The following is a 26,116-nucleotide window of genomic DNA, read 5'->3' on the forward strand; positions in this document are numbered from 1 at the left end:
TCAACAAAGGTTCTCTCGATTAATTTCCAGGGAGAGGGTTGCCCTGAGGAGGGTTATCCTGAGGAGAAATGTAAGTAGAATGACTGTGCTTGGGAATTTAGAAGAATGCAATGAAACATGTTTCATCAACATTATGAGACGTTTGGCAGAGAGGATGTTTCTTCTAATTTGAGAGTGCAGATCTAGGGACCATAGTCTCAACATCAGGAGTCAACAATTCAGGACAGAGATGAGGAGAAAGTTTTTCACTCAGAGGATTGTGAATCGTTGGAACTCATTATCCCAGAGAGCTGTGAATAAGACCATAAGACATAGGAGCGGAGGTAAGGCCATTCGGCCCATCGAGTCCACTCCACCATTCACTCATGGCTGATTTCAACTCCATTTACCCGCGCTCTCTCCATAGCCCTTAATTCCTCGAGAAATCAAGAATTTATCAACTTCTGTCTTAAAGACACTCAACGTCCCGGCCTCCACCGCCCTCTGTGGCAATGAATTCCACAGGCCCACCACTCTCTGGCTGAAGAAATTTCTCCTCATCTCTGTTCTAAAGTGACTCCCTTTTATTCTAAGGCTGTGCCTCCGGGTCCTAGTCTCCCCTGCTAATGGAAACAACTTCCCTACGTCCACCCTATCTAAGCCATTCATTATCTTGTAAGTTTCTATTAGATCTCCCCTCAACCTCCTAAACTCCAATGAATATAATCCAAGGATCCTCAGACGTTCATCGTATGTTAGGCCTACCATTCCTGGGATCATCCGTGTGAATCTCCGCTGGACCCGCTCCAGTGCCAGTATGTCCTTCCTGAGGTGTGGGGCCCAAAATTGCTCACAGTATTCTAAATGGGGCCTAACTAATGCTTTATAAAGCTTCAGAAGTACATCCCTGCTTTTATATTCCAAGCCTCTTGAGATAAATGACAACATTGCATTTGCTTTCTTAATTACGGACTCAACCTGCAAGTTTACCTTTAGAGAATCCTGGACTAGGACTCCCAAGTCGCTTTGCACTTCAGCATTATGAATTTTGTCACCGTTTAGAAAATAGTCCATGCCTCTATTCTTTTTTCCAAAGTGCAAGACCTCGCACTTGCCCATGTTGAATTTCATCAGCCATTTCTTGGACCACTCTCCTAAACTGTCTAAATCTTTCTGCAGCCTCCCCACCTCCTCCATACTACCTGCCCCTCCACCTATCTTTGTATCATCGGCAAACTTAGCCAGAATGCCCCCAGTCCCGTCATCTAGATCGTTAATATATAAAGAGAACAGCTGTGGCACCAACACTGAACCCTGCGGGACACCACTCGTCACCGGTTGCCATTCCGAAAAAGAACCTTTTATCCCAACTCTCTGCCTTCTGCCTGACAGCCAATCATCAATCCATGTTAGTACCTTGCCTCGAATACCATGGGCCCTTATTTTACTCAGCAGTCTCCCGTGAGGCACCTTATCAAAGGCCTTTTGGATGTCAAGATAGATAACATCCATTGGATCTCCTTGGTCTAACCTATTTGTTATCTCTTCAAAGAACTCTAACAGGTTTTTAAAAAAAATATATATTTTATTCAAATTTTTTGGCCAAACAAAACAATACAAAGGTTTTCCTTTTTACAACAATAAAACAGTATAATTAACAGTGGCCGTTTTTAACAAATAAATAAATAAGATATAAACTAAATGGCAACTGCCATATCGAAAATAATAACTCTCCAAAAATAAAATCAAACAATCCAATATACATAGCCTAACCCCCCCCCCCCCGGGTTGCTGCTGTTACCTTCCCATTTCCTTTATCGTTCTGCGAGGTAGTCAATGAACGGTTGCCACTGCCTGGTGAACCCTTGAGCCGAACCGCTTAGTGCGAACTTTATCCGTTCTAGTTTTATAAACCCTGCCATGTCATTTAACAGGTCTCCACGCCCGGGGGTTTGGCTTCCTTCAACATAAGCAATATCCTTCGCCGGGCTACTAGGGACGCAAAGGCCAAGACATCAGCCTCTTTCGCCTCCTGCACTCCTGGCTCTTCTACAACCCCGAATATAGCCAACCCCCAGCCTGGCTCGACCCGGACCCCCACCACCTTCGAAAGCACGTTTGCCACCCCCACCCAGAACCCCTGTAGTGCCGGACATGACCAAAACATGTGGGTGTGTTTTGCTGGGCTTCTCGAGCATCTCCCACACCTACCCTCTACCCCGAAAAATTTACTGAGCCGTGCTCCGGTCATATGCGCCCTGTGTAAAACCTTGAATTGTATCAGGCTTAGCCTGGCGCACGAGGACGACGAGTTTACCCTACGTAGGGCATCAGCCCACAGCCCCTCCTCAATCTCTTCCCCCAGCTCTTCTTCCCATTTCCCCTTCAGCTCATCCACCATGATCTCCCCCTCGTCCCTCATTTGCCTGTATATATCCGACGCCCTACCATCCCCCACCCATGTTCCTGAGATCACTCTATCCTGAACCTCCTGCGTCGGGAGCTGCGGGAATTCCCTTACCTGTTGCCTCGCAAAGGCCCTCAGTTGCATGTACCGAAATGCATTCCCTTGGGGCAACCCATATTTTTCCGTCAGCGCTCCCAGACTCGCAAACATCCCGTCTACGAACAGATCTCTCAGTTGCACAACCCCAGCTCTTTGCCATGCTCCAAATCCCCCATCCATTCTCCCCGGGACAAACCTATAGTTATTTCTTATCGGGGACCGCACCGAGGCTCCCGTCCTTCCCCTATGTCGTCTCCACTGCCCCCAAATTTTTAGTGTTGCCACCACCACTGGACTTGTGGTGTATTTCTTCGGGGAGAACGGCAACGGCGCCGTCACCATTGCTTGTAGGCTGGTTCCCTTGCAGGACGCCATCTCCAATCTCTTCCACGCCACTCCCTCCCCTTCTCCCATCCACTTACACACCATTGAGATATTGGCGGCCTAGTAGTATTCACTTAGGCTCGGTATCCCCCCTATCCCTGCTACGCTGCAAGAACCCCCTCCTCACTCTCGGGGTCTTCCCGGCCCACACAAAACTCATGACACTTTTCTCAATTCTCTTGAAAAAAGCCTTCGTGACCATCACCGGGAGGCACTGAAACACAAAAAGGAATGTCGGGAGGACTACCATTTTGACCGCCTGCACCCTACCCACCAGTGACAGGGGCACCATGTCCCATCTCTTAAAATCCTCCTCCATCTGTTCCACCAATCTTGTTAATTTAAGCCTATGTAAGGTTCCCCAACTTCTGGCTATCTGAATCCCTAAGTACCGGAAATCTCTTGTTACCTTCCTCAGCGGTAAGTCATCTGTTCCCCTGCTCTGCTCCCCCGGATGCACCACAAACAGCTCACTCTTACCCATATTCAATTTGTACCCCGAAAATTCCCCAAACTCCCTGAGTGTCTGCATTATCTCAGGCATCCCCTCCACTGGGTTGGCAACATACAGCAATAAATCATCTGCATACAAGGATACCCGGTGTTCTTCTCCTTCCCTGAGTACTCCCCTCCACTTCCTGGAGCCCCTCAGTGCTATGGCCAGGGGCTCAATCGCCAATGCAAACAGTAACGGAGACAGGGGACACCCCTGCCTCGTCCCTCTATGAAGACAGAAGTAATCAGACTTCTGTCTGTTCGTGACCACGCTCGCCATCGGGGCCCTATACAGCAGCTGTACCCATCCGATATACCCTTCTCCAAAACCAAATCTCCTCAGCACCTCCCACAGATAATCCCACTCCACTCTGTCGAATGCTTTCTAGGCGTCCATCGCCACCACTATCTCCGCCTCCCCCTCTGGTGGGGGCATCATCATTCCCCCTAGCAACCTCCGTATGTTCGTGTTCAGCTGTCTCCCCTTAACGAACCCAGTTTGATCCTCGTGGACCACCCCCAGGACACAGACCTCTATCCTCGTCGCCATCACCTTGGCCAGGAGCTTAGCATCTACATTTAAAAGGGAAATGGGCCTGTAGGACCCACACTGCAGTGGGTCTTTTTCCTTCTTCAAAAGGAGCGATATCGTTGCCTCCGACATAGTCGGGGGCAGCTGCCCCCTTTCCCTAGCCTCATTAAAGGTTCTCGTCAAAAGCGGGGCCAGTAGGTCCATATACTTCCTATAAAATTCCACCGGGAATCCGTCCGGTCCCGGGGCCTTCCCCGCCTGCATGCTCCCAATCCCTTTTACCACCTCCTCCATCTCAACCTGTGCTCCCAGTCCCGCCCTCTCCTGCTCCTCCACCTTAGGGAATTCCAGCTGATCCAAGAAACACATCATTCCCTCCTTCCCTTCCGGGGGCTGAGCCTTATATAACCTCTCATAAAATGCCTTGAACACCCCGTTCACTCTCTCCGCTCCCTGTTCCATCTCTCCCTCCTCATCTCTCACCCCACCTATCTCCCTCGCTGCTCCCCTCTTCCTCAATTGGTGGGCCAGTAGCCGACTCGGCTTCTCTCCATACTCATACTGTACACCCTGTGCCCTCCTCCACTGTGCCTCTGCCTTACCCGTGGTCAGCAGGTCAAATTCCACATGCAGCCTTTGTCTTTCCCTGTACAGTCCCTCCTCCGGTGCCTCCGCATATTGCCTGTCCACCCTCAAAAGTTCTTTCAGCAATCGCTCCCTTTCTTTACCCTCTTGCTTCCCTTTATGTGCCCTTATGGATATCAGTTCCCCTCTAACCACCGCCTTCAACGCCTCCCAGACCACTCCCACCTGAACCTCTCCATTGTCATTAAGCTCCAAGTACCTTTCGATGCACCCCCTCACCCTTAAACATACCCCCTCATCCGCCAATAAGCCCATATCCATTCTCCAGAGTGGGTGCTGTTCTTTTTCCTCTCCTACCTCCAGGTCTACCCAATGTGGAGCGTGGTCCGAAATAGCTATGGCCGTATATTCCGTCCCTGTCACCTTCGGAATCAGTGCCCTTCCCAAGATAAAAAAGTCTATCCGTGAGTATACTTTGTGGACATGGGAGAAAAATGAGAACTCCTTACTCCTAGGCCTACTAAATCTCCAGGGGTCTACCCCTCCCATCTGCTCCATGAAGTCCTTGAGCACCCTGGCCGCTGCCGGTCTCCTCCCGGTCCTGGACCTCGATCGGTCCAGCCCTGGATCAAGCACCGTATTGAAGTCTCCCCCCATTACCAACATTCCCGCCTCCAGGTCCGGGATACGTCCCAACATACGCCTCATAAAATTTGCATCATCCCAGTTCGGGGCATATAGGTTCACCAGAACCACCGCCTGCCCTTGCAATCTGCCACTCACCATCACATATCTACCCCCACTATCCGCCACTATGGACTTTGCCTCAAACAGTACCCGTTTCCCCACTAAGATAGCCACCCCCCTGTTCTTCGCATCCAAACCCGAGTGAAACACCTGCCCCACCCATCCTTTACGTAGTCTGACCTGGTCTATCAGTTTCAGATGCGTCTCCTGCAACATAACCACATCTGCCTTTAATTTCTTTAGGTGTGCGAGTACCCGTGCCCTTTTAATCGGCCCGTTCAGCCCTCGCACGTTCCACGTGATCAGCCGGGTTGGGGGGCTCTTTACCCCCCTCGCCCCTTGTCGACTAGCCATCCCCTTTTTTAACCCAGCTCCTCACCCGGTTTCCACGTACCTGTGTATCCCCCCCGACGGCGCCCTCCCGCCTCGACCACCCCATCCCATAACAGCTCCCCCTTCTCCTTAGCAGCAGCAACCCAGTTAACTCTTTCCCCCCCCCCCCCCCCCCCCCCATATTACTCATGTCTTCTACTGTGAAGACTGACGCAAAGTACTTATTTATTTCCTCCGCTATTTCCTTGTCTCCCATCACTAGATTACCAGCGTCATTTTGGAGCGGCCCAATGTCTACTTTTGCCTCCCGTTTGTTTTTAATGTATTTAAAGAAACTTTTACTATCATTCCTAATGTTACTGGCTAGCCTACCTTCATAATTGATCCTCTCTTTCCTTATTTCTCTCTTTGTTATCCTCTGTTAGTTTTTGTAGCCTTCCCAATCTTCTGACTTCCTACTACTCTTTGTCACATTATAGGCTTTCTCTTTTGCTTTGATGCATTCCCTAACTTCCTTTGTCAGCCATGGCTGCCTAATCCACCCTCTGATAACCTTTCTTTTCTTTGGGATGAACCTCTGTACTGTGTCCTCAATTACTCCCAGAAACTCCTGCCATTGCTCTTCTACTGTCTTTCCCACTAGGCTCTGCTCCCAGTCGATTTTCGTCAGTTCCTCCCTCATGCCCCTGTAGTTACCTTTATTTAACTGTAACACCTTTACATCTGATTCTACCTTTCTTTCAAATTGGAGATTGAATTCTACCATATTATGATCACTGCCTCCTAAGTGTTCCCTTACTTTAAGATCTTTAATCAAGTCTGGCTCATTACATAACACTAAGTCCAGAATGGCCTGTTCCCTCGTGGGCTCCATCACAAGCTGTTCCAAAAAGCCCTCCTGTAAACATTCAATGAATTCCCTTTCCTTGGGTCTACTGGCAGCATTATTTACCCAGTCCACCTGCATATTGAAGTCCCCCATGATCACTGTGACCTTGCCTTTCTGACATGCACTTTCTATTTCGTGGTGCATTTTGTGCCCCCGGTCCTGACCACTGTTAGGAGGCCTGTACATAACTCCCATTATGGTTTTTCTGCCTTTGTGGTTCCTCAACTCTACCCACACAGACTCCATATAATCTGACCCTATGTCATTTAGTGCTATTGATTTAATTTCATTCCTAATTAACAAGGCAACCCCGCCCCCTCTGCCCACCTTTCTGTCTTTTCGATAGGTTGTGAATCCCTGGATGTTTAAATGCCAGTCCTGAACCCCCTGCAACCACCTCTGTGATGCCTACCACATCATACCTGGCAGTCACAATCTGGGCCACAAGCTCATCTACCTTGTTCTGTACACTGCGCGCATTTAAATATAGCACCTTTAATTCTCTATTGACTGTCCCTTTTTGTTTTCTTAGTGTGGCGGACCTTGGTTTACTGAGCCTTTCCATACACTGTGTCATATTTTGTGGGATGGGTACTATCGTAACCTCTCCTGAGTTTTGTCTTTTCGTGCTTTTTTGTATTCCTAAGCAGCTACGCTTCCCACTAATTACTTCACCTCTTGGTTCCCTGACTTTCCCTTCCCCCCCCCCCCATCTCTAGTTTAAAGTCCTATTGACCACCCTATTTACTCTTTTCGCCAGAACACTGGTTCCAGCTCGGCTCAGGTGGAGACCATCCCAACAGTATAGGTCCCCCCTGTCCCAAAACTGATGCCAGTGTCCCATGAAAAGGAACCCCTCTTTCCCACACCACTCTTTCAGCCATGTGTTAACTTCCCTTATTCTTGCCTCCCTATGCCAATTTGCACGTGGCTCGGGCAGTAATCCGGAGATGATGACCCTTGAGGACCTGTTTTTAAATTTGAATCCTAGCTCTTTATAATCTCGAACTAGGTCCTCTTTTCTAGACTTGCCTATGTTGTTGGTACCGACATGGACCACAACAACTGGATCCTCCTCCTCCCTCTCCCTCTCCAGTATCCTTTCAAGCCAGTCAGAGATGCTCCGCACCCTAGCACCGGGCAGGCAACATACCATGCGGGACTCTTTATCCTGCTCACAAAGGATACTATCTATCCCCCTGATAATAGAATCCCCTACAACTACAACTTGCCTATTTACTCCCTCCCCTTGAATGGTCTGCTGAACCAAGGTGCCTTTGTCAGCTGACTCATCCTTCCTGCAGCCCTGTTCGCCATCCACACAGGGAGCAAGTGCCTCATACCTGTTGGACAGGGTCAAGGGCTGAGGCTCCTGAGTTCCTGACTGCAGGTTCCCTTTACCTGCCTGACTTGCAGTCATACCCTGCTGTCCCTGGCCACTGGCAGGATTTAAATTACTTACTCTGACAGGTGTGACTGCCTCCTGAAACACAGTGTCCAGGTAAGTCTCCCCCATCCCAGATGTGCCTCAATGTTTGAAGCTCAGACTCCAGCTCATCAACTCTGAGCCGGAGCTCTTCGAGCAGCCAACATTTACTGCAGATGTGGTCGCTGCAGCTTGCAATGGGATCTGCCAGCTCCCACATCAAGCAGCTCAAGCACATCACCTGACCAGCCATCACTAATTAATTAATTAGTTTAATTTAAGTTTACGAGTTTAGCTGTGTTTTTTTTTTAAATTTGGGGCAGATTTGCTATCAACCAATCAGATCACAGCTTCCCTCTGACGTCACTTTTGGAGAAAGAAAACTGGAAAACGAAGTTAGCATTAGGTTTTTATACTCACAGAGACTGCTCCTCCTCCTCTGAACGGCTCCCGAAATTAGGCCCGGAGAAAGAGAGAGAACAAAACAGTCGGGGAAAAAGCACCTTCTCTCACTCTTCACCGAATTACCTCACTGCACCAAATTACCAAATTCTCACTCTGTCTGTGTCTCACTCATTCAGGCTGTGTCTCCTTGACCTGCGCAATGCTTGACCTGTGAATGCTCAGCCATTGAGTACAATGAGCTGAGATCATTACATTTTTAGATCCTGAGAGATTGGGAGAAAAGTGGAGTTGAGTTGAAGATGAGCCATGATCCTTTTTGAATGGCGGGCATGCTGAGGGGCTTCCTTGTTATGTTCACAGGGTTGCAACCTACAACTGGACGAGCAATTAAATTCTGGCATAGCCTAGTAGTTATTTAAATATTGGAATTTGTGGCTTTAAAAAGCTAATTCTGTAGTATAGCAAGTCCTCGCTTAATGTTGGATCGCTTAATTTCAGCTCACTTAATATTTCACTTCCGTAGTGTCAATATATCCATTTAACTTTGCTATTTCACTTTAACATATTTTGCCACAAACTACTACTTCTGTGGCCTTCCCAATCACATGACCTTTGTCTAAGTGCTTCCGTTCTTTCCCTTGCCAGCTCCCCCCTGGTCTCTGTTCTTACCTTAGTCCCTGAGATCTGTTCTTCAGTCGCTCCTCGCCTGGCCCCTGGCTTTAATTTTGAACTCGCTCTGAAGTCCTGGGCTCCCATCTGGTGGCAGAAAATAGTCAGTGCAGATAACCTTGGACTGCAGTTGCTACTTGCCACTAGATGGAGACTGGTTAATCTATTGTCCTGGGGAAGGGTGCAATTTCTAAAAACAATCGGATATTATATTTGTTATATATTTAGTGATGTACTTTATTTTTCAAGTTATTTCAACTAGGAATGCACAGTGCTGTAAATGTATGGTACAGTGTCACAACTTGTGCATAGTTTTTTCTTGGTGGGAAATATCTGAAGGAACCTTTAAAATTTAAGGCTTTAATATATTGATTCCTATGGGAACCTATGATTTGCTTGAAGTCATTTCACTTATAGTTGTGATTTTTCAGGAACGTAACCACAACTTTCACTGAGGACTATTGCATTATTTGGTATAATGTGGTCCTAAAGGATGTATTACCTGTCTTAACATGAAGAATATCATGGGTAATTTGGCCATGTTAAAAATGGCATGTCCACGTATGTACAGACAGATATATCACTTGTTACAGATATGAAACAGTCTTACAACTGCTAAGCCGCTACAGTCTGGAGCTGATTCTTAAGCAACAACAGTTAACCGCTGAATCACCTGAACAATTACTTCACAATTAGATTTCTTAAAGGACACAGCCAGCCTTACCAAAAGGATAAGTGTCCTACCATGTAATGTGCAACAGATTAAATCCTTACAAACATCATCCGATTTGCCAAGAGCATTACCATGAGAGATCTGCTAAAAATACATATTGTGTACAAGCAAATTCCACAATTACTTTCAAAAGAGAATTATAAAATACTGGATTGCAAAAAAATGTGTTATGAGACTAGCAGGGGAATGGGGCTAATTGGATACTGCTGGGACTAGCTGGAAGGAAGCATGATGGGGCTGTTGTATGATTCTTTGTATGTGTTGTAATTTTTCTGAGATTAGCAAACTTGTTTTAGCATTCACGTCATGAGTTTCCAACATTTATGAAAAGCTAACTGATGAAAGCGAGTTTAGATTATTGAGATAAAAACAGAAAATGCTGGAAATAATCAGCAGCTCTGGCAGCATCTGTGGAGAGGAAAACAGAGTTAACGTTTTGAGTCTGTTTGAATTCAGAGCTTTTATTTTAGATTATTGAGGTCTCCTCTATGTTGTACTGATATCTTAACCAGACGCTTGAAGTGATACGTAATGGAATTTTGTGATGGCATTCTTAATACAAGTCACTCGTGCTAGTATCATCCCATTAAAAGTCATGCTAGTGTTTCTTGATTGCCTTCACTTTCCTGCAGGAATGTTGGACTTTTCTTTCGGTGACAACTTTAATACTATAATTGTTAACCATAAGCTGAAGACTAGAATTAATGGACCACTTTTACTCATGATTTTGTGCTTGTCCCTGCACTGAAAGCTTTATTCATCTGAGGATCTGGCCCTAAGGTGCAGCTTGCTTTCAAAGAGATTGGCCTTTGTCTGCTCCTGTGTACATAAATCTGCCACACCTTTAGGTTGTATGCTTTTAGCCCTCCTTTTAATATGGTCACAATAAGATGATTGCACTGTGACAGGCGGTTGCTTTGGGACTGGTGGCTGAGCAAAGGTTTTTGTTTGGAGAAGCTTGGCTGCATAGCCATTGAGCAACCTGGTGATATTAATGCACCAAGAGACCTATATTTATGTACTTGAACAAGTCAACCACCTCTTCACATTACTTGATTTGTACACTGTAGCTCGATAGTGATGTATTGGGTGTTAGGTTGCTGCCAGTCAATATAAAGAGAGGTTCCGTTAATTTATATGGATGTCTGCATCCCTTTGTTATGAGGCTCCCTGAAACTGTGATCAACAAAGGATCCTTGTAGAATACAGGAATGAAGATGCTTTGACGAGTATTTTGCATTGTTACCCCAGGTGAATTTAAGCTGTCTTTTCCATTGTATCTCATGGCAGCTTAGCTAGGATGTTACATTTGAACAGTCTGTCAAGATGATTCCATCATCCGTGCAGCTGGATGTTTACCAGTGGAGCCTCCGCATAGGCTGGGGACCAACTGCTCATTTTGATTAGACATTTCAGACAAAAACACCCCAAATGTCATGGAAATAGCGTGAAAGTCAGTGTTATTCAAGCCAGGAAGATTTAAACTTACAATTACTGTGCATTCTGCATTGCTATTCCTGGATTCTCATTGTTCCGTCTGAGGCGGTGGAATATGAGCTGTTACAAAAAGGAAGAGAGGAGTTGCACAAGTGTGTATGTTTTTAAATTCTTCACGGGATAGTGCACCTGTACCTAATTAATCATGAGTAAAACTATGAATTATGTGAAAGTTAGTATTATTTTAGCGTACAAGGCCATACCTCCAATGCAAAATATGGACATGTCTCCTGTTTCCTGACTAGACCTTAATGTTGTATATTGATTTCTAGCTGCTTGTATCTCCTAAATTATTCGCTGCCCCTGTTTATTTTCTGTTAACTTTTTTCTTGCTTTGTAATCCACCAGTCATTTACTCCAGAATAATTTATAATTCTGTGTTGGTTTCCTGCATCCATAATACTTAGCATCCATACTGAGGCAATGTAATCAAAGAGACACAAAACTGAATGAACTACTCCCTATGTTTTGTGGTCTTTAAAGAAAATATTTGGGCGGGATGTTATACCTTGGATCACCTTCACTCATAATGTTTACGACATCCTTTTAAACCTCAGATTTCTGTTTTTCTTATTGAATCCCAAGTCCTCATTGTTAAGGAATGGGTTAAGAAACATTCCAATTAGATGTCTCATTGATCCCAATTGATCCAATAATTGGCACTGGTATGTAAAGAGGCTACAGGTGGCCTTTGGAGCATGTGATGTGATGATAGAATTTGGTGCTGAGTGTGTTCAAAGAACAATGAAGGTGTTTGGGAAAAGGAACAGATCTCTTGACCCTTTACTCAACAGCAGCCAGAGGCTAGCAGTGGTAGCAGAGGATGGTTGCTGTGTAAATGCAAAGGGTTGAAAGATACTTTTCCAGGAAAAAAAAAAATTCTGCATCAACCAAGGAGCGAGTGAGAAGGAAAAAAGAAAATATGGCTGAACCTAGGATAAAGATGGCCGGATATGACTAGCCACAATTATTTTCTGAAAGGGGTTTGTACGACCAATGGAGAAGTGCAGTTGTTATGTGGACTAAGGTAACTGCCTTGGGAAAGAGGAAACAAGGTATGGCATTGGCTCTTTCTCTACCTTATGAGAGTAAAATCCAAAGCAAAGTGTTTGCAGAACTGGAATTGGAACAATTAAATTCAGAAGAAGGTCTGGAGACTCTATTACGTTTTATGGATAAGATTTATCAGAAGGATGACTTGTTAAGTGTGCATGAAGCCTTGTTTTGGGAAGGGCACTGATCCCAAAGGTGATGGGGACGGAGTACACGGCTATAGCCATTTCGGATCATGCTCCATATTGGGTGGACCTGGAGATAGGGGAAGAAAAACAACAGCGTCCACCCTGGAGAATGGACATGGGATTATTGGCGAATGAGGGGGGGTGTTTAAGGGTGAGGGGGTGTATTGAAAGGTACTTGGAACTCAATGATAATGGGGAGGTACAGGTGGGAGTGGTCTGGGAGGCGCTGAAGGCAGTGGTTAGAGGGGAGCTGATATCTATTGGGGCACATAAAGGAAAGCAGGAGGGTAGGGAAAGGGAGCGGTTGTTGAAAGAACTTCTGAGGGTGGACAGACAATATGCGGAGGCACCGGAGGAGGGACTGTACAGGGAAAGGCAAAGGCTACATGTAGAATTTGACTTGTTGACTACGGGTAATGCAGAGGCACAATGGAGGAAGGCACAGGGTGTACAGTACGAATACGGGGAGAAGGCGAGCAGGCTGCTGGCCCACCAACTGAGGAAAAGGGGAGCAGCGAGGGAGATAGGGGGGGTGAGAGATGAGGAGGGAGAGATGGAGCGGGGAGTGGAGAGAGTGAATGGAGTGTTCAAAGCATTTTACGAAAGATTATATGAAGCTCAGCCCCCGGATGGGAAGGAGAGAATGATGTGCTTTCTGGATCAGCTGGAATTTCCTAAGGTGGAGGAGCAGGAGAGGGTGGGACTGGGAGCATAGATCGAGACGGAGGAAGTGGTGAAAGGGATTGGGAGCATGCAGGCGGGGAAGGCCCCGGGACCAGACGGATTCCCAGTTGAATTCTATAGGAAATATATGGACTTGCTGGCCCCGCTACTGATGAGAACCTTTAATGAGGCGAGAGAAAGGGGGCAGCTGCCCCCGACTATGTCAGAGGCAACGATATCGCTCCTCCTAAAGAAGGAAAAAGACCCACTGCAATGCGGGTCCTACAGGCCCATTTCCCTCATGAATGTGGACGCTAAGATTCTGGCCAAGGTAATGGCAATGAGGATAGAGGATTGTGTCCCGGGGGTGGTTCATGAGGACCAAACTGGGTTTGTGAAGGGGAGACAGCTGACTACAAATATACGGAGGCTGCTAGGGGTAATGATGATGCCCCCACCAGAGGGGGAAGCGGAGATAGTGGTGGCGATGGACGCCGAGAAAGCATTTGATAGAGTGTAGTGGGATTATTTGTGGGAGGTGCTGAGGACATTTGGTTTTGGGGATGGGTATATCAGGTGGGTACAGTTGCTGTATAGGGCCCCGATGGCGAGCGTGGTCACGAATGGACGAGGGTCTGACTATTTTCGGCTCCATAGAGGGACGAGGCAGGGATGTCCTCTGTCCCCGTTATTGTTTGCACTGGCGATTGAACCCCTGGCCATAGCATTGAGGGGTTCCAGGAAGTGGAGGGGAGTACTCGGGGGGAGAAGAACACCGGGTATCTCTGTATGCGGATGATTTGTTGCTATATGTGGCGGACCCGGCGGAGGGGATGCCAGAGATAATGCGGATACTTGGGGAGTTTGGGGATTTTTCAGGGTATAAACTGAACATGGGGAAAAGTGAGTTGTTTGTGGTGCATCCAGGGGAGCAGAGCAGAGAGATAGAGGATTTACCGTTGAGGAAGGTAACAAGGGACCTCCGGTACTTGGGGATCCAGATAGCCAAGAATTGGGGTACATTACACAGGCTTAATTTAACGCGGTTGGTGGAACAGATGGAGCAGGACTTTAAGAGATGGGACATGGTGTCCCTGTCATTGGCAGGTAGGGTGCAGGTGGTTAAAATGGCGGTCCTCCCGAGATTCTTTTTTGTGTTTCAGTGCCTCCCGGTGGTGATCACGAAGGCTTTTTTCAAAAGAATCGAGAAGAGTATTATGAGTTTTGTGTGGGCTGGGAAGACCCCGAGAGTGAGGAGGGGATTCTTGCAGCGTAGTAGGGACGGCGGGGGGGGCTGGCACTACCGAGCCTAAGTGAGTACTACTGGGCCGCCAATGTTTCAATGGTGTGTAAGTGGATGGGAGAAGGGGAGGGAGCGGCGTGCAAGAGATTGGAGAGGGCGTCCTGCAGGGGGACTAGCCTACAAGCAATGGTAACGGCACCGTTGCCGTTCTCACCAAAGAAATACACCACAAGCCCAGTGGTGGTGGCTACATTGAAAATTTGGGGGCAGTGGAGACGGCATAGGGGAAGGACGGGAGCTTTGTTGCGATCCCCGATAAGAAACAATCATAGGTTCGTTCCGGGGAGAATGGATGGGGGATTTGGAGCATGGCAAAGAGCTGGGGTAGTACAACTGAGAGATCTGTTTGTAGATGGGACGTTTGCGAGTCTGGGAGCGCTGACGGAAAAATATGGGTTGCCCCAAGGGAATGCATTTCGGTATATGCAACTGAGGGCTTTTGCGAGGCAACAGGTGAGGGAATTCCCGCAGCTCCCGATGCAGGAGGTGCAGGATAGAGTGATCTCAGAGACATGGGCGGGGGATGGTAAGGTGTCGGACATATACAGGGAAATGAGGGACGAGGGGGAGATCATGGTAGATGAGCTGAAAGGGAAATGTGAAGAAGAACTGGGGGAGGAGATTGAGGAGGGGCTGTGGGCTGATGCCCTACGTAGGGTAAACTCATCGTCCTCGTGTGCCAGGCTAAGCCTGATACAATTTGAGGTGTTACACGGCGCATATGACTGGAGCACGGCTTAGTAAATTTTTGGGGGTAGAGGATAGGTGTGCGAGTTGCTCGAGAGGCCCAGCGAATCACACCCACATGTTCTGGTCATGCCCGGCACTACAGGGGTTCTGGGTGGGGGTGGCAAAGGTGCTTTCGAAGGTGGTGGGGGTCCGGGTCGAACCAAGCTGGGGGTTGGCTATATTTGGGGTTGCAGAAGAGCCGGGAGTGCAGGAGGCGAGAGAGGCTGATGTTTTGGCCTTTGCGTCCCTAGTAGCCCGGCGCAGGATATTGTTAATGTGGAAGGAAGCCAAACCCCCGGGTGTGGAGACCTGGATAAACGACATGGCAGGGTTTATAAAGTTAGAACGGATTAAGTTCGTGTTAAGGGGTTCGGCTCGGGTTCACCAGGCGGTGGCAACCGTTTGTCGATTACCTCACAGAAAGATAGAGGGAATGGTAAAGAAGTAGACAACAGCAGCAACCCAGGGGGGAAGGGGGGGGGGGGGGTTGGAAGGAATCGAACGGACTCTGAGATGTTATTGTATATGTATAATATGTATAGTTAGTTGTTATAGGTAATTGTATATTGGATTGTTGGATTGTATTTTTGGAGAGTATTTATTTTGGACAAGGCAGTTGCCATTCAGTTTTGTTTTTGTTTATATATTATTTATTTACTTGCTTAAAACTGGCCACTGTTATTTATATTGCTTTATTGTTGTGTAAAAGAAACACTACATACTGTTATGCTTGGCCAAAAATCTTGAATAAAATATATATTTTTTAAAAAAGTGTGCATGAAGCCTGGTCAGACTTCGATAGATTCCGGAAAACAGAGGATATCTCTATTGAGGACTACATAATGGAATTTAGCAGACTATACAGAAGGCTGCACAAACACCGCCTGGAATTTCCACAATCTGTGTTGGCATTTAAGTTAATGGACTGTGCTAGAGTGTCCAATATGGAAAGGCTCCTGGTTTTGGCAGGAGTTAAGTTTGCATACCAGGAATAGCAAATGCAGGATAATGATACCTTATACGATCAGATGATAGACACCTTAAAGAAGTTCCTGGGGAAACATTCAATTCCTATGGCTCTTATGTCACAAATGGGTCAGTCAGCAATAAAGCAGACTATGGAAGGTCCACTACTGACAGGATGGCGAGATCGTACGGCTACGAACAGGTTATGAGAATATGGAAGGAGATCGGGACCCGGAAATTATGAGGACAGAAACTCATTTAAAACCTATAATATGAGGAGGGACATGGAGAATGAAAATAGGAAAATGAACCCCAGAAATGCCCGGGGTATGATAAATCGATGTTTTCGGTGTGACTCTCAATACCATTATGCTTTCAACTGTCCAACATGTTATAATAGTGTTTGAAGCTATCCATGACACGGAACAGTCAGAAGAGGAAAAAGATAGTGACCAGAAAGAAGGCATTGTCCTATTAACAAGTAGTCTTACTCCGGTAATGAGGGTGTTGGTTGCAGAATCCTTCAATTGTGATGTATTGGACAGTGGCTGCACGTCTACTGAGTGTTGAATTGACTGGTTAAAATGTTACCTGGACTCTTTGAATGCTGAAAATCGTAACAAGGTTCAGGAATTTGAAAGTTCCACAAGTTTCAGGTTTGGGGATGATAATACTCTGAAGTCGCTAAAAAGAGTGATCCCTTGCAATATTGCCGAAGTGAATCATTTCATTAGCATGGATGCTGTATCAAGTGAGATACCTTTGCTTCTGAGCAGACCATTGATGAAGAAAGCACACATGAAACTGGATATGGAACAGGATAAGGCAACAGTTTTTGGAAAGACGGTGGACTTACAATTTACACAGTCAGGACACTATTGTATTCCTTACTGACGAATAATATTTCGGGTGCAGTTGTTAAGAATGTGTTATTGGCAGCTGTAAATGGGACTTTAGCTGATAAGCTTGTTGTATTAAAACTGCATAGGCAATCACTGCATCCGTCTCCTTGGAGGCTGAAAAACTTATTAAAGGATGCAGAGGTAAGGGATGAAGACTATACTAAGCTGATAGAACAGGTTAGTGATCGCTGTGAGGTTTGTAGGAAGTACAGAAGGACGGCATTACGACCGATAGTAACCCTACCTTTGGCCAAGGACTTTAACGACATTGTGGCCATGGACCTTAAGATCTGGGTTAAAGCTAACAATATATTTATTTTGTAGATTTAGCAACCAGATTTAATCAATCGACCATTGTACAAAGTAAAGAAAAGAGAGTAATCCTGGACCAGACGTGGAAAACTGGATAGGGACAGGAATAGGCCCACCGGCAAAATTCCTTACAGACAACGGGGGAGAATTTGCTAATGATGAGTTTAGGGATATGTGTGAAAACGTAAATATCACAGTTATGAATATGGCTGCGGAAAGCCCATTTAGTAATGGTGTGTGTGAAAGAAACCATTCAGTAATCGATGACATGCTCCAGAAACTTTTGGCAGATAGTCCAAATTGCAAGTTAACTTAAGGCTTAGCATGGACGTTACATGCAAAGAATTTGTTGCAGATTTTTGGGGGCTATAGTCCCTATCAATTAGTGTTTGGTAGAAATCCTAAAATTCCATCCATTTTGGATGACCAGCCTCCAGCTTGGGAAGGGACTACAATTAGCTCTGCCTTTGCTGAGCATTTAAATGCATTACATAGCAGTAGTAAATGCATACACAGCAGAAGTCTCTGAAAGAATTTGCAGAGCTTTAAGGCATAATGTACGGCCATCAAATACCATTTTTCAGCAAGAGACATAGCATACTATAAGAGAGACAATGTTAATGAATGGAAAGGCCCAGGGAAGATCATAGGAATAGATGGCACAACAATTATTTTGGAACAAGGCAATCAGACAGTTAGGGTACATTCATTAAGGATAAAGGGTACAGATTACAAATTTTCAAGTTTAGACCGAGCAGACAGACATGATGAGGAACCAGGGTCATCTTGTACGCACCTGTTACAGAACTATGAGGATCAGTTAACTGATATAGACGGTTTCTGTAGAGGAACACAATACTTTTGATGAATTAGAACAGGCCATTTTCCCGAAAGGACAACTGCCAAAAGTTGGTACAAAAGTGACATACTTGCCTGAAGGGTCTAGTCAATGGAAGGATGCAACTGTTATTGGTAGAGCAGGGAAGGCCACTGGAAAGTATAAACACTGGTTGAATGTACAGCATACAGGGGAGGGAGTCAAGACAATGGATTGGGAACACGAAGTTCAAAAATGGAGGGCAATGAAACGCAGTGCCAGTTCAGATAGCACACCGGATAGTGAACAGGTTCACAGGAAAAGGTCGAGAACTATTGAAAAGACATCCCACAGCAGAAGGGAAAGATCAAGCAGTACAGAATGAGATACCAGGCGGAATAGGGGACGTAGTTTGTCAAGGTCACGGAACATGGGTAAGACTATAAATGCTACTAGGAGCAGAAGCCCACATGCACGTGAGATTTTGGTGGCCTTCAATAAATTAGATGAAAAAGTTATCAAAGATGCCAAACAGCAAGAACTGCATAGCTGGAGTGAATTTGGGGTGTACACGGAAGTACCGGATAGGGGACAAAGAGCTCTATCCCACAGATGCATTTGCACGGAAAAGGTTCTTCCAGATGGAACTTATAAGGCAAAGGCCAGGCTTGTGGCAAGGGGATTTGAAGAAAACTTAGAAGATCAGGATTTAGGTGCAGATTCACCTACTGCAGGAAAGGTTATTTTAAAGGTCTTCTTGGCTCTATTAGCCACAAAGGCATGGGAATGCAAATCTAGAGATTTAAAAGCTGCCTTTTTGCAGGGGCATCAGCTTCAGAGAGACATTTTTCAACATCCTCCTAAAGAGGCAGCTAACACAGAAGGGGTACTCTGGAAGTTGAACAAATGTGTCTAGAGTCTGGTATTTTTCGGTATGGTCAGTTTTGTTAAAGTTAGGCTGTTCCCAGTGGAAAGTAGATCCGGCAATCTTTTACTAGCACCATAAGGGAAATCTTTCTGGCATCTTTATGATGCATGTCGATGATTTTTTGTGGGGTGGGACTAGTGATTTCAAAGCTATTGTAACCTCTGGGTTGAGCAAAGAATTCAGGGTTTGAAGTCAGGCTTCCGGTGCATTTAAATATATTGGACTGGAAATCGGACAGACTGGACTGGAAATCGGACAGACTAAGTTAGGGGCAACTTTATGTCAACAATCTTATTTGGAGAGCATCAGCCCAATAGCAATTAGTCGTAGTTGGGTTTCACAAAAGACGCAGTAGTTTCAAAGATAGAAAAAGAGCAACTGCAAAGTTTAGTTGGGCAACTGAATTGGTTAGGTAGACTGATTAGACCGGATGTTAGTTTTGATGTCTTGATGAGAGCAAATAAAACGGTGATCAAACTAAAAATGCAGGAGTGTGCTTTGAGGTTGCCGGTTTTAGGTGATCTTAGGCACTTGAAACTCATAGTTTATAGTGATGCGTTCTATGCAAATTTATGTGATGGGGTTTCAAGCGCAGGAGGATTTATAATTTTCCTTTTGGGGAACAATGGTAAATGTTGCCGCCTTGTGTGGTAAACAAAGAAAATAAGGAGAGTGGTCAAAAGCACTTTGGCTGCTGAGACTTTAAGCCTTGTAGAGGCGGTGGATATGGCCGTTTATATATCTCCGATATTGACAGACATTTTGGGATTAGGGGATTTGGGTAACATACCCATTGAGTGTCACATTGACAATAAATCCCTTTGGGAAAATGTGCACTCTACAAAAAGTGTCAATGAGAAAAGGCTAAGGTTAGACATTGCAAGTTTGAAGCAGATGTTAGACGGAGGGGGATAGCAAAAATTAAATGGGTCGAAAGTAGCTATCAATTGTCCAACTGTTTAACGAAAAGAGGGGCCAGTTCACAGGAACATTTGGATATTGTTAATGAAGGGCACCTGTTTCTGAAACTGTTCGTTTTTTTTCCTTTCAAAAAAAGAAGGGGGGGGAAATTGCGTGTGTCTTTCGAGTTTCTTGAAATTTTGTTTTCACCAAATTATTTGTTTTCTCCAAGGAAGGGGAGACTGTTAAGGAATGGGTTAAGAAACATTCCAAATAGATGTCTCATTGATTCAATAATTGGCACTGATATGTAAAGAGGCTACAGGTGGCCTTTGGAGCATGTGATGTGATCATCGAGTTTGGTGCTGTGTGTTCAAACAAAAATAAAGGTGTTTGGGAAAAGGAGCAGATCTCTTGACTCTTACTCAACAGCAGCCAGAGGCTAACACTCATTACTTTCTACGCTAATTTATTAAATTATTAAAGCATCAAAGAGACTTCCATTGGATGGAAATCATTCTCCTTCTCATAGCTGTAGTTAGGTTTGTTAGTTGGTATGAGAGCTGACCAAGGTTTGGTAATCTGATAAGTCATATAATGTGCTGTATGGGAAATTTAAATGTAGACTGACGGTGGAGTTAAGCCAAATTAATGCTGCTTAGAGGCATCGTTTCCTTGCCAGAGACTCATTTTACAGTTGTAATAGGAATGATGATAGTAAGTGTAGTTTGCATTTTTTGCACATATTAGTAGCATCTACAATCGCAGTATTAGAACTTTATCCACTTGATTCCATTTTCCAACCAACAGTCGCTTCAGAAAGAGCAGTAATTTTCCCTGAAATCTGGCCAGGTGCAAACCAAGTGTGTTGTGGTCCTCCGAAAAGGAATGCAGAAGAAAAATAAATAGGTAATAAATTCCCTCTCTGTTCCCCCTCCCTTTCTCATCTGTCGCGATCTTGCATTCTTATTTTAACTAGAAGTGGTAGACATCAAGTTGTTTGAGGGGGGCATAGCGGTTAGCACTGCTTCCTCACCGCTCCGGGGTCCGGGGTTTAATTCCGGCCTCGGGTGACTGTCTGTGTGGAGTTTGCACGTTCTCCCCGTGTCTGCGTGGGTTTCCTCCAGATGCACCGGTTTCCTCCCACAGTCCAAGGATGTGCATGTTAGCTGGATTAGCCATGCTAAATTGACCATTAGTGTCAAAAAGGTGAGTGGGGTTACTCGGTTACAGGGATAGGGTTGAGGGGTGGGCTTAAGTAGGGTGTCTTTCCAAGGGCCAGTGCAGACTCGATGGGCCAAATAGCCTCCTTCTGCACTGTAAATTCAATGACTCTGTGAAAGAATCTGGCCAGGTGCTGAGTTGATGACAAAGTCTTTTGGGCGAGGGCAGAAGGTCAGCAGCAGCTGAGTGTGGTGGGAGAAGCTGGAGGGATTATATCTGTCAAGGGCTGTCGGGCAACTTTTGAATCACCATGTGGATACAGGAATCGATCTGCTCAGAGCCAAAGACTGGCAAGGAAAACAAAGTAGAGGATATGCATAGTGGAACCTTTTTTTAGAGGACCGAATGTTAAGCATTGAACCCTTGAAGCTTAAAAGTGATCTCCAAATGTCAAGTAGCATGAAATTCATCTATGGCATAAAGCAGGAAGATTCAAATGTTTTAATGTATGTACATACTGGATTCATGTGGTTGCTTCTGAGGTTAGAGAATATGACTGGTTGGGTATGTTGGGGGGGGGGGGGCGTGCCGAAGTCACACGAGTGGGTAAGGATAGTGTGTCTACTTCTCAAATTATCTTTTGAATGTTCGTGTTATAATGAAGCAGTAAGACTCTCAATCAGTAATTTGGCATTTTAGAATAAGCTCTTTATTAGTCATTCCATTGGTAACACTCCAATACAGTAATACATCATCTAAAAGCTTATGATCTGAACCCACCTTAAGCAGCTTGTACCTGCTCAAGGGAAAACACTTGCTCAATGGTTTATCCTTTGATAGAATTTGTTTTTTTTATAGTTCAAGTGTGGTGTTACTTAACTTTCAATTTTGTGTTGGGTAGAGAGAATTGCTGAATAGAATAATATTTGAGTCCAAAACAAGGTCCTTTTTATTATAACATAGAACATACAGTGCAGAAGGAGGCTATTTGGCCCATCGAGTCAGCACCGACCCACTTAAGCCCTCACTTCCTCCCTATCCCAGTAACCTCTCCTAAGCTTTTTTGGTCACTAAGGGCAATTTATCATGGCCAATCCACCTAACCTGCATGATTATTATAATAATAATCTTTATTGTCACAATTAGGCTTACATTAACACTGCAATGAAGTTACTGTGAAAAGCCCCTAGTCGCCACACTCCGGCGCCTTTTCGGGTACACGGAGGAAGAATTCAGAATGTCCAATTCACCCAGAGGAAACCCATGTAAACAAGGGGAGAACGTGCAGACTCTACACAAACAGTGACCCTAGTGCCGTGAAGCAACGGTGATAACCACTGTGCTACTGTGCCGCCCTACTATAATGGATAATGAAATTACCTTCGGGTTTTATTTTTGGACATGATGTATTTCCACTTCCCAATGTGGTATTTTTGATATTAATGGAATAAAATATGGCAATAGTTTTCTTATTCTTAGTTCTTAAATAGTATTCTGGTCTGTGGTTCCTGGCACTATTGATTACTTTTTTATTGTTGATGCGATGACTCTTGGGCAGTGTTTTGGCAAAACATTACACAAAGGTATCAAATGGTAGGATGTCACTTTATAGATGTGATGTTCCAAATCATAATGTGGCAGAGATCAACTTCTTATTAAAGTGGGAAAGTTAAGGAGAAAGTCTGCCCTAAGATGCTCTCTTGCATCTGTAAAGTAGCCAGTTAGAGGACAGTGTAGGCAGGGAGTGTTATTTCGCTAGAACCAAGTGCTCGTGCTTGGTCTTGATCAGGGATCACATGGTGTAAATAACCTCAAAGAAATTGTAGAATTGGACAATGGAAGCTTAAAAATAAAAGAGCCTTTGAACTTCACCTTTTCTAGCTAATTATTTGCTCTCTCTCCAATTATGTATTTCAGGCTAACTAACACAAATATCATTCATAAAACTCCAGAATGGACCTTGATTGCAATCGTGCTGCTTTCAGTGTAAGTATTATAACTTTTATTTTTGTTCAGAGGTTAAAGCAAACGATACTGGGTAAATCAAGAGGCCATGATTAGTAAGTCAAAACATTTGCTTAAAAAATGGACAATGGCATTAAGAATAATACTAATCATTATTAGTGTCATAAGTAAGCTGACATTAACACTGCAATGAAGTTACTGTGAAAATCCCCGAGTCGCACAGTACAACACCTGTTCAGGTACACTGAGAGAGAATTCAGAATGTCCAATTCACCTAACAAGCACATCTTTCAGGACTTGTGGGAGGAATCCGGAGCACCCGGAGGAAACCCACACAGGCACTGGGAGAACATGCAGACTCAGCACAGACAGTGGTCCAAGCCGTGAATCAAACCGGGTCCCTGGCGCTGTGAAGCAACAGTGCTAACCACTGTGCTACCGTGCTGCCCATAAGGAGATTGAAAATGGTAACTGTTTGAGGTCCTGGGAAAGAGGAATGAGTCTTGACCTCAACACAGTTGGAATTTAGAAGAAACAACATGTACTTAGGAAAATGTCAGGTTGGACTAGCACTTTAAACTAATTAATTAATTAGTGATGGCTGGTCAGGTGATGTGCTTGAGCTGCTTGATGTGGGAGCTGGCAGATCCCATTGCGAGCTGTAGCGACCACATCTGCAGTAAGTGTTGGCTGCTCGAAGAGCTCCGGCTCAGAGTTGATGAGCTGGAGTCTGAGCTTCAAACACTGAGGCACATCCGGGAGGGGGAGACTTACCTGGACACTGTGTTTCAGGAGGCAGTCACACCTGTTAGAGTAAGTAGTTTAAATCCTGCCAGTGGCCAGGGACAGCAGGGTGTGACTGCAAGTCAGGCAGGTAAAGGGAACCAGCAGTCAGGAACTCAGGAGCCTCAGCCCTTGACCCTGTCCAACAGGTATGAGGCACTTGCTCCCTGTGTGGATGGCGAACAGGGCTGCAGGAAGGATGAGTCAGCTGACCAAGGCACCATGGTTCAGCAGACCATTCAAGGGGAGGAAGTAAATAGGCAAGTTGTAGTTGTAGGGGATTCTATTATCAGGGGGATAGATAGTATCCTTTGTGAGCAGGATAAAGAGTCCCGCATGGTATGTTGCCTGCCCGGTGCTAGGGTGCGGGACATCTCTGACCGGCTTGAAAGGATACTGGAGAGGGAGGGGGAGGATCCAGTTGTTGTGGTCCATGTCGGTACCAACAACATAGGCAAGTCTAGAAAAGAGGACCTGTTTAGAGATTATAAAGAGCTAGGATTCAAATTTAAAAAAACAGGTCCTCAAGGGTCATAATCTCCGATTTACTGCCTGAGCCACGTGCAAATTGGCATAGGGAGGCAAGAATAAGGGAAGTTAACACGTGGCTGAAAGAGTGGTGTGGGAAAGAGGGGTTCCTTTTCATGGGACACTGGCATCAGTTTTGGGACAGGGGGGATCTATACCGTTGGGATGGTCTCCACCTGAACCGAGCTGGGACCAGTGTTCTGGCGAAAAGAGTAAATGGGGTGGTCAATAGGACTTTAAACTAGAGATTGGGGGGAAGGGAAAGTCGGGGAACCAAGAGGTAAAGTAATCAGTGGGAAGCATAGCTGCTTAGGAATACAAAAAAACACGAAAAGACAAAACTCAGGAGAGGTTATGGTAGTCCCCATCCCACAAAATATGACACAGTGTATGGAAAGGCTCAGTAAACCAAGGTCCACCACACTAAGAAAACAAAAAGGGATGGTCAATAGAGAATTAAAGGTGCTATATTTAAATGCGCGCAGTGTATGGAACAAGTTAGATGAGCTTGTGGCCCAGATTGTGACTGCCAGGTATGATGTGGTAGGCATCACAGAGGTGGTTGCAGGGGGTTCAGGACTGGCATTTAAACATCCAGGGATTCACAACCTATCGAAAAGACAGAGAGGTGGGCAGAGGGGGCAGGGTTGCCTTGTTAATTAGGAATGAAATCAAATCAATAGCACTAAACGACATAGGGTCAGATGATGTGGGGTCTGTGTGGGTAGAGTTGAGGAACCACAAAGGCAAAAAAACCATAATGGGAGTTATGTACAGGCCTCCTAACAGTGGTCAGGACCAGGGGCACAAAATGCACCACGAAATAGAAAGTGCATGTCAGAAAGGCAAGGTCACAGTGATCATGGGGGACTTCAATATGCAGGTGGACTGAGTAAATAATGCTGCCAGTGGACCCAAGGAAAGGGAATTCATTGAATGTTTACAGGAGGACTTTTTGGAACAGCTTGTGATGGAGCCCACGAGGGAACAGGCCATTCTGGACTTAGTGTTATGTAATGAGCCAGACTTGATTAAAGATCTTAAAGTAAGGGAACACTTAGGAGGCAGTGATCATAATATGGTAGAATTCAATCTCCAATTTGAAAGAAAGAAGGTATAATCAGATGTAAAGGTGTTACAGTTAAATAAAGGTAACTACAGGGGCATGAGGGAGGAACTGACGAAAATCGACTGGGAGCAGAGCCTAGTGGGAAAGACAGTAGAACAGCAATGGCAGGGGTTTCTGGGAGTAATTGAGGACAAAGTACAGAGGTTCATCCCAAAGAAAAGAAAGGTTATCAGAGGGGGGATTAGGCAGCCATGGCTGACAAAGGAAGTTAGGGAATGCATCAAAGCAAAAGAGAAAGCCTATAATGTGGCAAAGAGTAATGGGAAGTCAGAAGATTGGGAAGGCTACAAAAACAAACCGAGGATAACAAAGAGATAAATAAGGAAAGAGAGGATCAATTATGAAGGTAGGCTAGCCAGTAACATTAGGGATGATAGTAAAAGTTTCTTTAAATATATTAAAAACAAACGGGAGGCAAAGGTAGACATTGGGCTGCTCCAAAATGACGCTGGTAATCTAGTGATGGGAGACTAGGAAATAGCTGAGGAACTAAATAAGTACTTTGCATCAGTCTTCACAGTAGAAGACATGAGTAATATCCCAACAATTCAGGAGAGTCAGGGGGCAGAGTTGAATATGGCAGCCATCACAAAGGAGAAAGTGCTA

General features: G+C 45.3%; 1 protein-coding gene across 1 annotated transcript in view; it reads left to right on the top strand.

The window, feature by feature from the left end:
• The window catches only part of rpap2 (RNA polymerase II associated protein 2), a 152,415-nt gene that overhangs the window by 51,941 nt on the left and 74,358 nt on the right, over positions 1-26,116 (top strand). The window contains exon 10 of the mRNA XM_072510486.1: positions 23,023-23,091. Coding sequence (XP_072366587.1) covers positions 23,023-23,091 — 69 coding nt within the window. The remainder of the gene's footprint in view (positions 1-23,022; positions 23,092-26,116) is intronic.

This window comes from Scyliorhinus torazame, chromosome 7 (assembly GCF_047496885.1).
Source record: "Scyliorhinus torazame isolate Kashiwa2021f chromosome 7, sScyTor2.1, whole genome shotgun sequence".
Classification (NCBI taxonomy): domain Eukaryota; kingdom Metazoa; phylum Chordata; class Chondrichthyes; order Carcharhiniformes; family Scyliorhinidae; genus Scyliorhinus; species Scyliorhinus torazame.